Source organism: Polyodon spathula, chromosome 57 (assembly GCF_017654505.1).
Source record: "Polyodon spathula isolate WHYD16114869_AA chromosome 57, ASM1765450v1, whole genome shotgun sequence".
In the NCBI taxonomy this organism is placed as follows: Eukaryota; Metazoa; Chordata; class Actinopteri; order Acipenseriformes; family Polyodontidae; genus Polyodon; species Polyodon spathula.
This window is the reverse complement of record NC_054590.1, coordinates 17963-30846: the sequence shown is the minus strand read 5'-3', so window position 1 is coordinate 30846 and position 12884 is coordinate 17963. Positions and strand designations below refer to the sequence as shown.

Here is a 12884-nt window from a genome sequence, read left to right as displayed (position 1 = left end):
TGTTTAGTACCTCAGTGCACATAGCTACGCGCTGACCAGTCGTGTGACTGCACGTAGTCCAGGCTAGACACCCCTGTCCAGTTAATGCGCTGTGTTTACCTTTACTGTGTAACAGCATACATCGCATTGCAATTGCAGATTGTTTAAAACCTTTTGTGTTTTCCTAAAAATAAAAATATTTTTAAATGTGCACATTCAGATATAATTTATAAATCTGATTTAACATTTAGCTAAATATTTAACTAAATCTTAAATCTCTTAACTAAGATGTAACATTTAGCAAAATATTTAACTGGCCAGCTAAATCTGGAGTTTGTAAGCAAATGAGCTCCGCCCGCTTTGTGCTTTCACGCGATTTGCTTGGCTTTTGTAAAGCTAATTGAGAAATATGCAAATTTCAGCATTACAACAGCCAATCAAATCGCGTGAAAGCACAAAGCATGCAGAGGGGCAGTGTGAGAAACATGGTAAAAATTCAGTAAAGAACGAAACAGTGGCAGAAAGCTTCTCGGTCTATTATGGTCAGCATGTCAAATGAACACAAAACGATTTCCCGTATAGTGGTAGCATTTTCGTGTTTAACTTACATATATTAATATATATATATCTATGTCTATATCTAAATACTGTTAGATCAATGTCTCCCTTATCCCTATATATGATGGGGAATTATTATAGTATATAGTCTCGGTGTACTTGAGGCACTTTTTCAAAAACGACTCAGATACAAGAACGTTCCGGGACTGTGCATAATAGACTGATATATATATTATGATATATAATATATATCAATATATTTTCATAGGAGATATATATCATAATTATTAGCATATAGAGATATATCACACACACACACAGTGCCGTGAAAAAGTATTTGCCCCGTCTGATTTTCTGCATATTTTTGACACTAATGTTATCAGATCTTCAACCAAAAATCTAATATTAGATAAAAGGGACCCTGAGTGAACAAATAACACAAAATGTGATACTTATTTCATTTATTTATTAAAGAAAGTTATGCAACACCCAATGCCCCTTTGTGAAAAAGTAATCACCCCCTTAGACTCAATAACTGGTTACACCACTTTTAGCAGCAATAACTGCAACCAAACGCTTCCTGTAGTTATTGATCAGTCTCTCACAGCGCCGTGGAGGAATTTTGCCCCACTCCTTCATGCTGAACTGCTTCAACTCAGTGATATTTGTGGGTTTTCGAGCATAAACTGCTCGTTTCAGGTCCTGGCACAACATCTCAATGGGGTTTAGGTCTGGACTTTGACTAGGCCATTCCAAAACTTTAAATTTCTTGTTCTTCAACCATTCTGATGTAGACTTGCTTGTATGTTTACGATCATTGTCTTGCTGCATGACCCAGCTGTGCTTCAGCTTCAGCTCACGGACGGATGGCCTGACATTCATCCTGTAGAATTCTTTGATACAGAGCAGAATTCATGGTTTCGTCAATGATGGCAAGTCGTCCAGGTCCTGATGCAGCAAAGCATCCCCAAATCATGATGCTACCACCGCCATGCTTGACCGTTGGTATGAGGTTCTTATTGTGGAATGCAGGGTTTGGTTTTTACCAGACATAACAGGGCCCATGTTGGACAAAAAACGTTCCAATTTTGACTCATCTGTCACGTCCCAACCAAAAATGTTGGAATTGTGCCAGGTGCCAACCGTTTTTTTGCAAGGTGTACAGACTTAAAGAGACATTCATGTTGTCTACTAGTGGTAGCATAAGGTTTCCACCGTGTGATCTCTGCTAATAAGACAAGAATGAATCACTCGTCAGAAAGGGGTGGCACAGTTGAGACGTACAGTGAATCCCATTTTTGCCCAGTGTCTTTCTGATGGTGGAGTCATGAACACTGACCTTAGCCGAGGTGAGAGAGGCCTGCAGATCCCTGGATGTTGTTCTAGGGTTCTTTGTGACTTCTTGGACGATTGTATACATTGCTCTTGGAGAGATTTTGGCTGACAACTTCACTCTCATGGTAAGGGCCAAAGTTAGTCAGATTTATATGGGGCAGGGCTGGCCCAAATCAGGCCTGATTGTTAACCAAAGTATTCAAACAGCTGACCCTAATTATCCCTTTAAATGGGTTAAGTTAACTAGAGTGGCAATAACTTTTTCACACCTGAAGATTGGATGTTTGATTACCTTGCACACCAAACAAATGAAAGAAGCACCTCCCTCTATATATACTACTACAACCCACAAAAAGACCTGACCAAATTCAACGTGAAAAATGTGCAAAAATACAGAAATTCAGACAGGGGGCAAATACTTTAAAGTACTTTTTCACTGCCACTGTGGTATTATATATATATATATATATATATATATAATAGAAACTTTTTTTCCCCCCAAAAAAGTTCTGTGCCTACTAGAAGTAAAAATCATTTTTTGTCAAATAATGTAGTAATTGTTTTTGTTAGGCAATGAATTTTATTACTCTGCTGTATAAATCTGCCTTGATAGTCTATCATATTTGAAATATAACTGCATTGGTGGGACAGACTGTTTTACTAACACTGCACAACTAAACTGAGGAAACACAACCTGTGGAGTAATATTTAACAGACCCATGTCAAAGTAAGGTAAAAATGCCATTCTCTTTTTTCTCACCACATATTTTTGAAGACCCCAGGCACGTTCATTCACGCATATCTATATTACAGGATATCCGAGTTTAATGACAATTAACCTGCTTTGTCAACATGGAAATATGTTAGTGAGCGCACTTATTGTGACGTCTTTATCACTGATATAAAATTATTTATTTGTTTGACTGCAAATTAATTTTTTATATAAATTTAAAAATGTATGATTTGAGCCTATAACCTTTAGTTTGCAAGCTTCCCGTCTTACTGTTAGTGCTACATGATTAGTTGAAATAGCGAGCAATATTTTGAAATATGAAGTCAACCAGCTATAATTCTCAGCACTACATTTTGGATCATTTTTGAGACATCAGTCTAAAGAAAGCCTATGAAAAGTAAAACAAGGGGACTCCAGAGTGACGCATCTAGTAAAGGCGCTCCGCGTGGAGTGCAGGAAGCGGCCCATAGTATGGGGATCACCAGACTGGCCGGTCACCTGTGGGCCTGCCTGTAAGTTGCCCGGAGCTGCATGGTCCTCCGATGCTGTAGCTCTGAAGGTGCATGGCCGCCATGGGGGTATGCACCTTGAAAAAGAGCTGACGGCTGACGTGCAACGTTTCCGGAGGTCATCAAGGGCTGAGACAGTCGTCAGTCGCGCTTACAGTCATGCACGGGTTCCAACAGAATGTACGGCCAGGTGAAAGTTTCACACTTATTGTCTACTTTGGAAGAACACTAAAACACTGGATGATTCCTACCGGATCCAATAAATATTCTAGGTTGCAAAGTAAAAGGTCATCGTACGCGTAAATGCACCGTTTCGTAGTGTTCAACTGTAGTACCCAAGCTCCCTGGCAACAAAAGGCCATGGTGCTGGAACTGATGATTAATCGAGATGTTCCCAGGACTTATAAGTAACTCTACAAGTGTACAGTGTTAAGTCAATGTTGCAGAGCAACTCTCACCAAAGTAATGGAGAAACAACGTAGCTAGAACTCCTTTACTAGCGGGTGGTGGTTTCGGTGGTGGTTTTCTTTTTCTTTTTTTTTTTACCTTCCTTCGGTGTGTGTGGTTCTTACAAATTCAGTTAAAAAATAAGTTGAAGTGGTTTTCATTACCTCTTTGTTGCATCGAGTTCTTATGGAAATGATCATACGTATTATAAATAACAGGTACAATTCACGCAACGAATGTGTCTTGTGCCTTTTGGGACATATGTGTCATAAATGTCCTATATATTGAGCAGGCGATCGATAGTCGTACACTGGTCTTCCGAAAGACTCTGTGTCCGTCGTGAGCCTATGAAGAAATTTATTGGAAATAAATGTATCGCCATTTGAAGCATGTTTATGTGTTTCTGGAGTTAAAACAAAGATACTATGTGAATTGCATTGTTCAGAGAGCATCACTGCCTGAAATGCATGGGGGAATACCAAATAATACAGCTTTAGACTACTATTGTCAGCTGTCTAATTTGGTATCCACTGTGTTTCTCACTGTAAATACACCCAATATCAATCAAACCATTTGTGTGTGATAATGGGGCACAGGTTTGACATGACACTGTTCAAGTGTCAGTACGATCTCGTGGCCCCACGAATTTACGTGGTCCTATGGTTTACAGCCATAGACTATGCTATTTTATGCAGTTTAATTTGGCATGCTGTGTTTCTTATTGCATACACACCCAATATTAATCTCGTGTGTTTGTACTGTATATAAAATAAATATATAGTTATTTGTAAACAACAACGTTATAGCTAATACATTATGCATTTTAATATAATTTACACGACTCATGTTTATTCCAGACATAACAGCACAAGCCACATTAAATTCTCACATTCGTGAAAACTTTCGTGATTATTTACTTTCAAGTTCTGAATTCAATATCGACACTGCGTCACAACAAAAACGTTTTTAATGAAAACAAACCATAACTCATTATATACATCACAAAGCAATCAATTATTGCAAAATGCAGCCGACAACTTCTGTGCGTGTACATCACTCGTATTTTACTTCAGCCACGATTAAAAGAAGAATCTGACGTGTCTGTGAGACAATCTCATTTGACGCATGCGCAATGCTCTAGGGATAGATTTCTGTGGGAGTACTGATTTGTTACACATTACAGTAAATTTTGATTTTGTGGCCCATGTCAGTATTTTAACGAAAATGAAGACTAACAGCGAAGTATTAATAATAATAACAAAACAACAACAACAACAAAAAAACTTTGTTTAGTACAGCATGACAATTTATTCATTTTATCACAAATTCGTAAGAAGTAAGAAAAAAAAAATTCGAGCCTTTGTCGCAGCAACAGCGGCAATGGCTCTGGATAGACCGACTTTGCGAACGACATTGATTTTAACAGATAGGGCAGCTAGCCAAGAAAGCCTTAATCACGCATAGTGATCGCTAGTAGGAGCTGAAACAGCTTGCTGTAACTAAAATTGTCTACTCACCGCGATCGGCCACTCTGAACTAGGCAAAGTGAGAGGGTAATATACTAGCATTCATAATAATAATATAAAAGAATAGTTGATAGTTGATCAATCATTTGCGAGCCGAGCGATGTTTGACGGTTCACTTCAGATGTTTGTTAATAATACTAATAATAATAATAATAATTAATATAATAATTTCTATTAGACTCAGTTACCCAGGTGTTTGGAAAGTTTCACTCAGAGTATTATTTTAAATGAATTCGCATTACGTTGAAAATCAGAGGCGGTAGTTGTTTCTAATTTTCCTGGATCATCCGTGTCATCATCGTTTTTTTCTTCAACTCTAGTTTCTATTTCTGTTGTTGGTGCAGAATTTCCAATACTGGTTCCACTGCAACCAGCATCAGCATCTTCAGTCTCAAAGTTTTCGATTGGTTTAAAGATTTTTTTTTTTCTTACCGCGAAGACCACCGTATTCCACGGTGTACGGTCCCATTTCTACATGAGCGAACACCACATAAGTCCAAACAAAGTGCTACGCAACCAAGGGCCAGGCTTTCCCAAAACAAATCCTCGCCCCCTACGCCTACTCCTCTTCAAAGTAATCGCTTCTGAAGCGGTTCACTGGGAGGGCAAGTAGGGCGCGTAGGGGGCGCCCCCACAAATGATCGCGTTATCCACTCCCAGGCGGAAAGCGTGTCATCTAGTTGGCGATGAAAAGTGTAGTACAAGCGTCCGCCAGTTGCAATGTGGAAATCTCGGAGGGGGTTGACAGATTTGTTGTTGTGTACGCTATTCTACTATGTTAAATAGATCGATGCTCGCAGGCTTCTATCGTAATACACACTACTCAAAAAATTTGTAAAACTCCCCCCAGACTGGCCGTTCTAACAAACATACACGCTAGGCTCAGATGGAGATGAGACAAAAGGAGTAACAAAGAGCCACTTGCCGCTTCTCAACAGATTATAGGGGTGCTGCTTGTGTCGGTCTGATTTTCTCACGATACGAATTTGTGCTGCCATCAACTCGGCCGTCTCTCTTCCTTCCTTCGAGCGACGGACGCGGGCGGTTCTGGGAAATAAGGAGTTCCAAAGAGCACTTTCCTCTTCTCTACAGAAAAGCTTGCTGCTTGTGTCAGTCTGAGCAGTCTCACGATAAAAATGACTTAATATTTACACACGAATTAACTTGATTCATAGGGAGACACTGCTTGACACTTACATTTCACCATTAATACGATTAATGCATTTGTCTGGCTCGTCAACTACTTTATATCGCCCAAGTCCACCCTGAAATTGCCTGCTGCTCGTCCATAATAATGAGCACGCTGCCTTTGGAGGCGTGGCTTGCTGGTCGTGGTGGATGAGATATAGTGACTGATGTGATGAGACGAGAACTTTGGAGAGGAGAGAGTGGTTGCGGTGAGTTTAGAGTGATAGCGAACTGTTATATTATTAGACTTTATAATTTAACCATGTTTTAAATATATGTTTATTTAAGTTGATCTAGCCATCTACTTAGAAATACTGTTTAAAGATCACCTTCACAATATTATACTATATAGTTTTTTTTTTTTTTGTGTGTTCACATGAGTTACTTTTGAATCAAAAACCTAATATAATTATAATTAATATATATATATATATATTATATTATATATATATATATACTATTAATATATTTTAATACGATTTGATGGCTGCAAAACATGAAAGAAACTCGCGCACTTAAGACTCTCTACCCATTTACAATCAACCATAAAAATATAGTATTTTCTTTTAAATAAAACCCGGGCAGCAGGGGCGTAGCAGGATTTTATTCGGGCGGGGATGGAATGGTAACTTTAAGTTGGTCATTCACTAGTGGTGCAACTGGAACGATTCTTATTTGGCATTGACATTTCATTTTTCAAAAATAAAGATACATTCTTTTTGTTAACATGTAGACCAAATGCACCAGTGTGCAAATAGTTAACAAAAATTATTCAGTTGTAGAAACACTTCGATCAAACAAAAAAGGAGTCCAAGAAAATTACTTGAACTTTATCATGTGCATTCACATTAGTTAAGTAAATAAAAAAACTTCCTTAATTTAATGTCTTATGGTTGTTTTTGGTTTTAACTAACCTTTGTATCAAAATCACGCAGACACCATTTATTTAATCTCACAAATCTGACTTAATGAACTTGAAAATAGTACAACGTTCTTCTACATTATGATTATAAATAAAAATAACTATATATAATTTAATTCACACTTATGGTTTTAAATTTTTTGATAACTAACATTTTGTGTTCAAAGCAAAACAAACCATTATATTTAATCTCACAAATTCTGACTAATTACCGTTTGACTGACGCAAGACTGCTGGTGGTAGCTGCTAGCTTCATGTCTCTCACTCAGTGTTACGTCACGTTGCCCATCCATTCGTACTGTAAAGTGTAAAAGCTGTGTGCATTGTCCAATCAGAAGAGTTCAAGGTTGACCCTTTCATGAATGCAAGTAAATAGCCCAATCTTAAACAGAAATTTGAAGCACGCGCTTTGGCTGACAGCAAGCATGTCATTGGTCAGTTGTGAGTGGCGGTTCACGTTTATACTAATTGAACAGTCTGTTGTTCGCTTTGAGTTTCCTCTGCATTCTCGAAAGGTGCCCTGATCACATTAACTGAATTTGTGCAGGGTCTATGCCCCCAAGTTCTACTGCAGTACTCAGTAGCTGTTTAGTAGCTGACATTCCTAGAATTGTAAAGTTACAATTCCTTAACTTCTTCTGATCTCCAATTACTACCTTGTCCTTGACTTTCAATCCACGCCCTATAGCTCTTCAGTGCCGGTGTTGTAATCGATAGTGCCTCCCGGAGGCATTATAAGGCTGAGTCCCAGATCATTCCCTTGCACCCTACACCCTTTGGCAAATGTACACTTTGCATGACGTTTTACCGATGTCACAGAGTGTGCACTTGGGTGAGCGAGGGAGTAGGGGGTAGGGTGGAGCTAAAAGCGTTAAATGTGACACACTTCAGCATCATCATTCAGGGCCTTTACCTTTGACTGAGCAAGAATCTATGCAATCTTTTGTTGTCAGATTGTGGCAAAGTTTGCATTTTGCCTACCTTGCACCGCAAGATGCCTACCGAGTCTAGACATTTGCCTGGGGCTGCCTGTTGCTCCGCATCGCCTGGGGCTGCCTGTATCTCTCTTATATCCCCTAGTGTGGCCGAGGGTCCTGCACAACCTGGGGTAAACAGGCAACCAATGTAAACAGGCAGATACACGTAGCGTTTTTCAGGGTTTAATTTATTTAGCTTCAATAAAATTTTAGTTTTAAACTTGGATATTAAACTACTAAATTATTCTCCAACTCTCGCTATGTCTAGTTAATTTATCTATTTAGTTGCAAAAGCAAAAATCAAGATATACACATAGCCTACAAGACATAGCTCCCTCTAGGCTATCTAGCTAAGAGTGTTAACTTACTCTTCGATGTCTTTCTGTTTCTGTCTACAGCCAATATCTTTCACTCCAGTCAAGCTATCAGACAGTTCTGAAAGCTGGTCAAGCTATCAGACAATTAACTTGCATGGATAATTTCCCTGTTTCAAACAGTGAAGTTTTTCATTATATGCTATTTATGCAGAGTGGCACCAGTATTAAAAAAAAAAAAACTTCCAAATTCCAAAAAAATAACTAATTTCACTGCAGATGTGTACACATGTCCCTTCCTCATATATCCAAATATTGAGATAATTTTACTTTAGCTTTTTATTTACAGTAAACCCAATATCAGCCCTATAGCCGTTCTATGCTATTTATGCAGATTGGCACATTTCACTGTTGTTGATGCTGCTTGGTTTGGGTGGGGGGAGGCTAGGCTTGTCGTTCAGTGGTCTTTGGTTCGCGTTCATCAGGGTCTTCAAGAACTTGTGATCAAGGCAACTCAGGGTGAACTGTGCATGTGCAGCTGGTGTAAGGTGTATGGTGATTATTCCATCACATTTACCCAGTGGTTCTCAACAAGGGGGCGCGAAGCAATCCAAGAATGAGAAGCATCCAAAAAAACTTTATATATATGTGAATGGAGGCAGAGGCAGTGTAGCCTTCTGATGACGGATGTGGGAGCGATGTTGTGACGTAAACATGAGTTCTGGTGATGAATCTTACTCCCGACCTGTGAGGGCGCTAAAGAACGAGAGGAGAAGTATCTGGAAGGGCTGGCCTGACAGCTCGTTTCCGGGTCAGGGAAGTGAGTCAGCCTGGAAAGAAGCGCGACTCTGTTGTAAGACCGTATTGATTTGGGTAAACGAGAGGCAGCTGCAAGTAATAAGGCAGCTGCAACCGTTTACCTAGATATCATGCGGGATTACATATAGGGGCCAGGGTAACGCTGATCTTTTCCTTCCAGAGGAGAGAAGGAGGGAGGAGCGCAACACGGTACTCATTGAACGGGTAGGGCTGGCCGTTGCTGCAGCAACGACCCCTACCACAACACCGGTGATGTCGCCCCCGAAGGCATGGGCGATGAAGATGTCGGCAGAGGATGACCCGGAGGCGTATTTGGTGGCGTTCGAGCGACTGGCTACCGCAGCGGCTTGGCCGCGGGAGTTCTGGGCCAGCCAATTGGGACCCTGCCTGATCAAGGAGGCTCAGGCAGCCTACCAAGCCACGAGCGACCATCACGCCACCGACTACAACCTGGTCAAGCAGGCTATCCTCCGCCGCCTAAACATCACTACCGAGACCCACCGGGCATGGTTTAGGGAGTATCGGAGGGCCCCGGAGACACGCCCCAGGGTGGTTGCAGAGCAGTTGTGCGACCACATAGTGTATTGGCTGACCACCGGGAAGAAGACCTCCCAGCAGGTGGGGGAAGCCATTGTGATAGAGCAGTTCTGCCATGTGATCGGCGCCGAAACCCAGGCGTGGATACGGCGCCACAACCCTGACACCCTGGAGGAGGCTGTCAAACTGGCGGAAGACTTCTAGGACTCCCTGACTTCTGCCCGGGTCGGAATCCTGTCCGCCCCTGTACTTCGGAGCAGCCAACCTCTCCCTCCCTCTCCTCCAATACCACCACCCCCCTCGTTCCCGGGACCCAGACCTCCTAGAGCACCAACCCCATTGGGCCCCCTTGCCTTCCCCCCATGGAGACCAAGGTTGGCCCCCAGCTGGGGTAGAGGTGCTGCCCCTGCCCCGTTGCCATACCAGCAGCGGGACAGATTTCTGACCTATGCCCCCTCTGTCCCTCCTATCTGTTTCAGGTGAAACCAGCCGGGACATCTGGCCAGGTCATGCCCCGCTGCCATGGAGTGTGACGTGGTCGCGTGCAATTGGGCACCTGATGCGGGTAAGCGTGGGGAAAATGGTCGGGAGGGGCCTTGTCTGATTGATGTTGTTTTAGGGAATGTGAAAACCCACGCTTTAGTGGACAAATGGTTGTGAGCTTGTCGTGATTAGGACAGCTCTCTTGGGCGGTGTGTCGTGGCAGCCACAAGGTCAGGTGGCCATCTCCTGTATCCATGAAGACACGGCGGCATACCGCACACTAAAAGTATATTTATCGGTAGGACCGATAAAACGTCACCTTGTAGTCGGGGTGGCGGAAAGGTTGCCGCACCCAGTTATTCTTGGCCGAGACTGGCCAAACTTTAAACAATTAATTCAAATAATGGCAGTCTCAGCCACACACGTAAATGTGGCAGAAAAAAAAAGAGAACGAATTGGTGATGTGTTCCGTTTTCATCCTGAAATGTTTTCCCCTCTTTTCCGTCCTAGAAAAACAAATAAGGAGAAACGGACCGCGAAATGGGAGGGAGCGTTTTTGAGACAAGGCTGGGGTCTGGTGGGAGCGTGCTGTAATGGTAACAAACGCCAGTCAAAGGGAGTGGGAACGCAGTGTGACCGAGAGAGCGAGGTTACTGGACCGACTAGGGCAGAGGCTAGTCCAGCCCCTCTCGATGTACCGGACCTGTGGTACTCAAGCGCGGACATAGTATTCTGCCCTCGCAAAAGAGTCCCCTTCTTAAGCTTAACAGATAGATAAACTCTTTCCAGTAACTGGAGTATTTATTGCCACCAGTTTGTAGGTACAGCGTTAGGTAACTGAGTAAAACTGAAATAAAATACAGAAAACAACCGTAAGTATGGGTATGCTGAATACTATGCTTAATTCTAACTAATAGCACAGCATGTATTTTTAGGTGTGGTATAATATTATCATAAACTAAAATATGTTGCCGTATGCAAAATAATTCCCCAAACGTGGTAAGATCAATTACATAGAACAGAAATCTCCGACGATGCAACTATCAATAAAATACGTAAATCTATCACGCAAATGATCATCCATATAAAATATCATCATGAAACGAAAGGTGAGTATGTATGTTATTATTGATTTTACTTACAGACAATGCTTCTACAAATAATTGCAAGAAGGATGGAGTTCGATGATATCTGCAGCTCCACAGAGCGACTTTCACCGTTGCTAAAAAGGATTCTTCTTTACAGGAAATAGGAACTTAAGCAAACAACAGACCTTATCAATAAACAGCGCCACCTAGTGGCCAAATTGAATTGACTTAAAAAATGAACTAAGGCTTTGAACTTGCCTCCACTGCCGGCTGAAGAGGTCTTTCTCGTTGAATTCACCTTGGGGAGGAGAAACTACAGCAACCTTTTGGGTGAGGAGTGTCGCTGGCGTCAAGATGAGGGGGGAGTCTGGATCCGTGGACACAGGAACCAATGGATGAGCATTCACGATGGCTGAGACTTCCGCCATGAAAGTAGTCAGGACTTTGTGAGTAAGCCTGGATGGACCCACCTTCAGCAGCGTGGAATCCAGGATGCGCCTCGTAATGCCAATCATTCTCTCCCAGCTGCCTCCCATATGAGATGAGTGTGGTGGGTTGAAGACCCAATACACCCTTTGTCACTCAGGTACTCTTGGACCTCCTTGTCACTCTGAACGGCCTCCATCTTCAGCTCTCTGCAGGCCCTGATAAAGTTTGTACCACAGTCGGACCTGATTTGTTTGGCTGATCCTCTGATGGAAAGGAACCGTCGCAGAGCATTTATGAAACTTGAGGAATCCATCGACTCAATGACTTCAATGTGTATGGCCCTGGTGCTCATACATGTGAACAGCACAGCCCAGCACTTACTGCTTGCTAGTCCACCCCTGGTGCGACGTGCTGTAACCATCCATGGCCCAAATATATCTAACCCAACAAAAGAGAAGGGAGGGTCAGTGCTGAGGCAATCCACAGGTAAGTCAGACATCTTCTGAGTCGCTATCCTCCTACGTAGTCTTTAGGAGGATCAAATCAGAAAGGCAGGTCTAGCTGATGTAAACTATCATAATACGGGACTTGGACGACAGCAGATTGACACATTGATAGAGTATGCTGCTGACGCGCCGTTTTCCACCGATGACCCACAGACCAGCCGCTCTCAAGGAACCCTCAGTGAAGTGGCGCCCTTGATGGTGGACCTGCTCGTGGTGGTGATGGATGAGTAGAGTCGCGATGTGGCTCCGTCCAAGCAGGATGAGAGGGTTGATTTCATCTTTACCTAGGCTTGCTTGGGACAGGCGTCCTCCAATCCTCAGTAGGCCTGAATCATCAATTTAGGGGCACAGACTGAAGAGTGGGCTCTGCTTAGGAATGGCTTTACCTTCTCTGATGCATTCCAATTCCTCTTGAAAGGCGTTGTGTTGCAGACTGCGGATTATGATATTCTTGGCTTGATCCAGGTCTTCGGTGGAGAAGGGTTTTTTGCAGATGTGTCATCCTTTGCAGCTGCTGCCTACCTTCAAGGAGTG

At 42.3% G+C, this 12884-nt stretch overlaps 1 protein-coding gene across 1 annotated transcript in view; it reads left to right on the top strand.

Moving 5' to 3' along the window:
- LOC121307559 (olfactory receptor 142-like) overlaps window positions 1–12581 on the top strand; it is a 40633-nt gene extending 28052 nt beyond the window's left edge. The window contains exons 5-6 of the mRNA XM_041239757.1: window positions 9707–9925; window positions 12504–12581. Of these exons, the coding sequence (XP_041095691.1) occupies window positions 9707–9925; window positions 12504–12581 (297 nt within the window). The remainder of the gene's footprint in view (window positions 1–9706; window positions 9926–12503) is intronic.
- The last annotated feature ends 303 nt before the right edge of the window (window positions 12582–12884 follow it).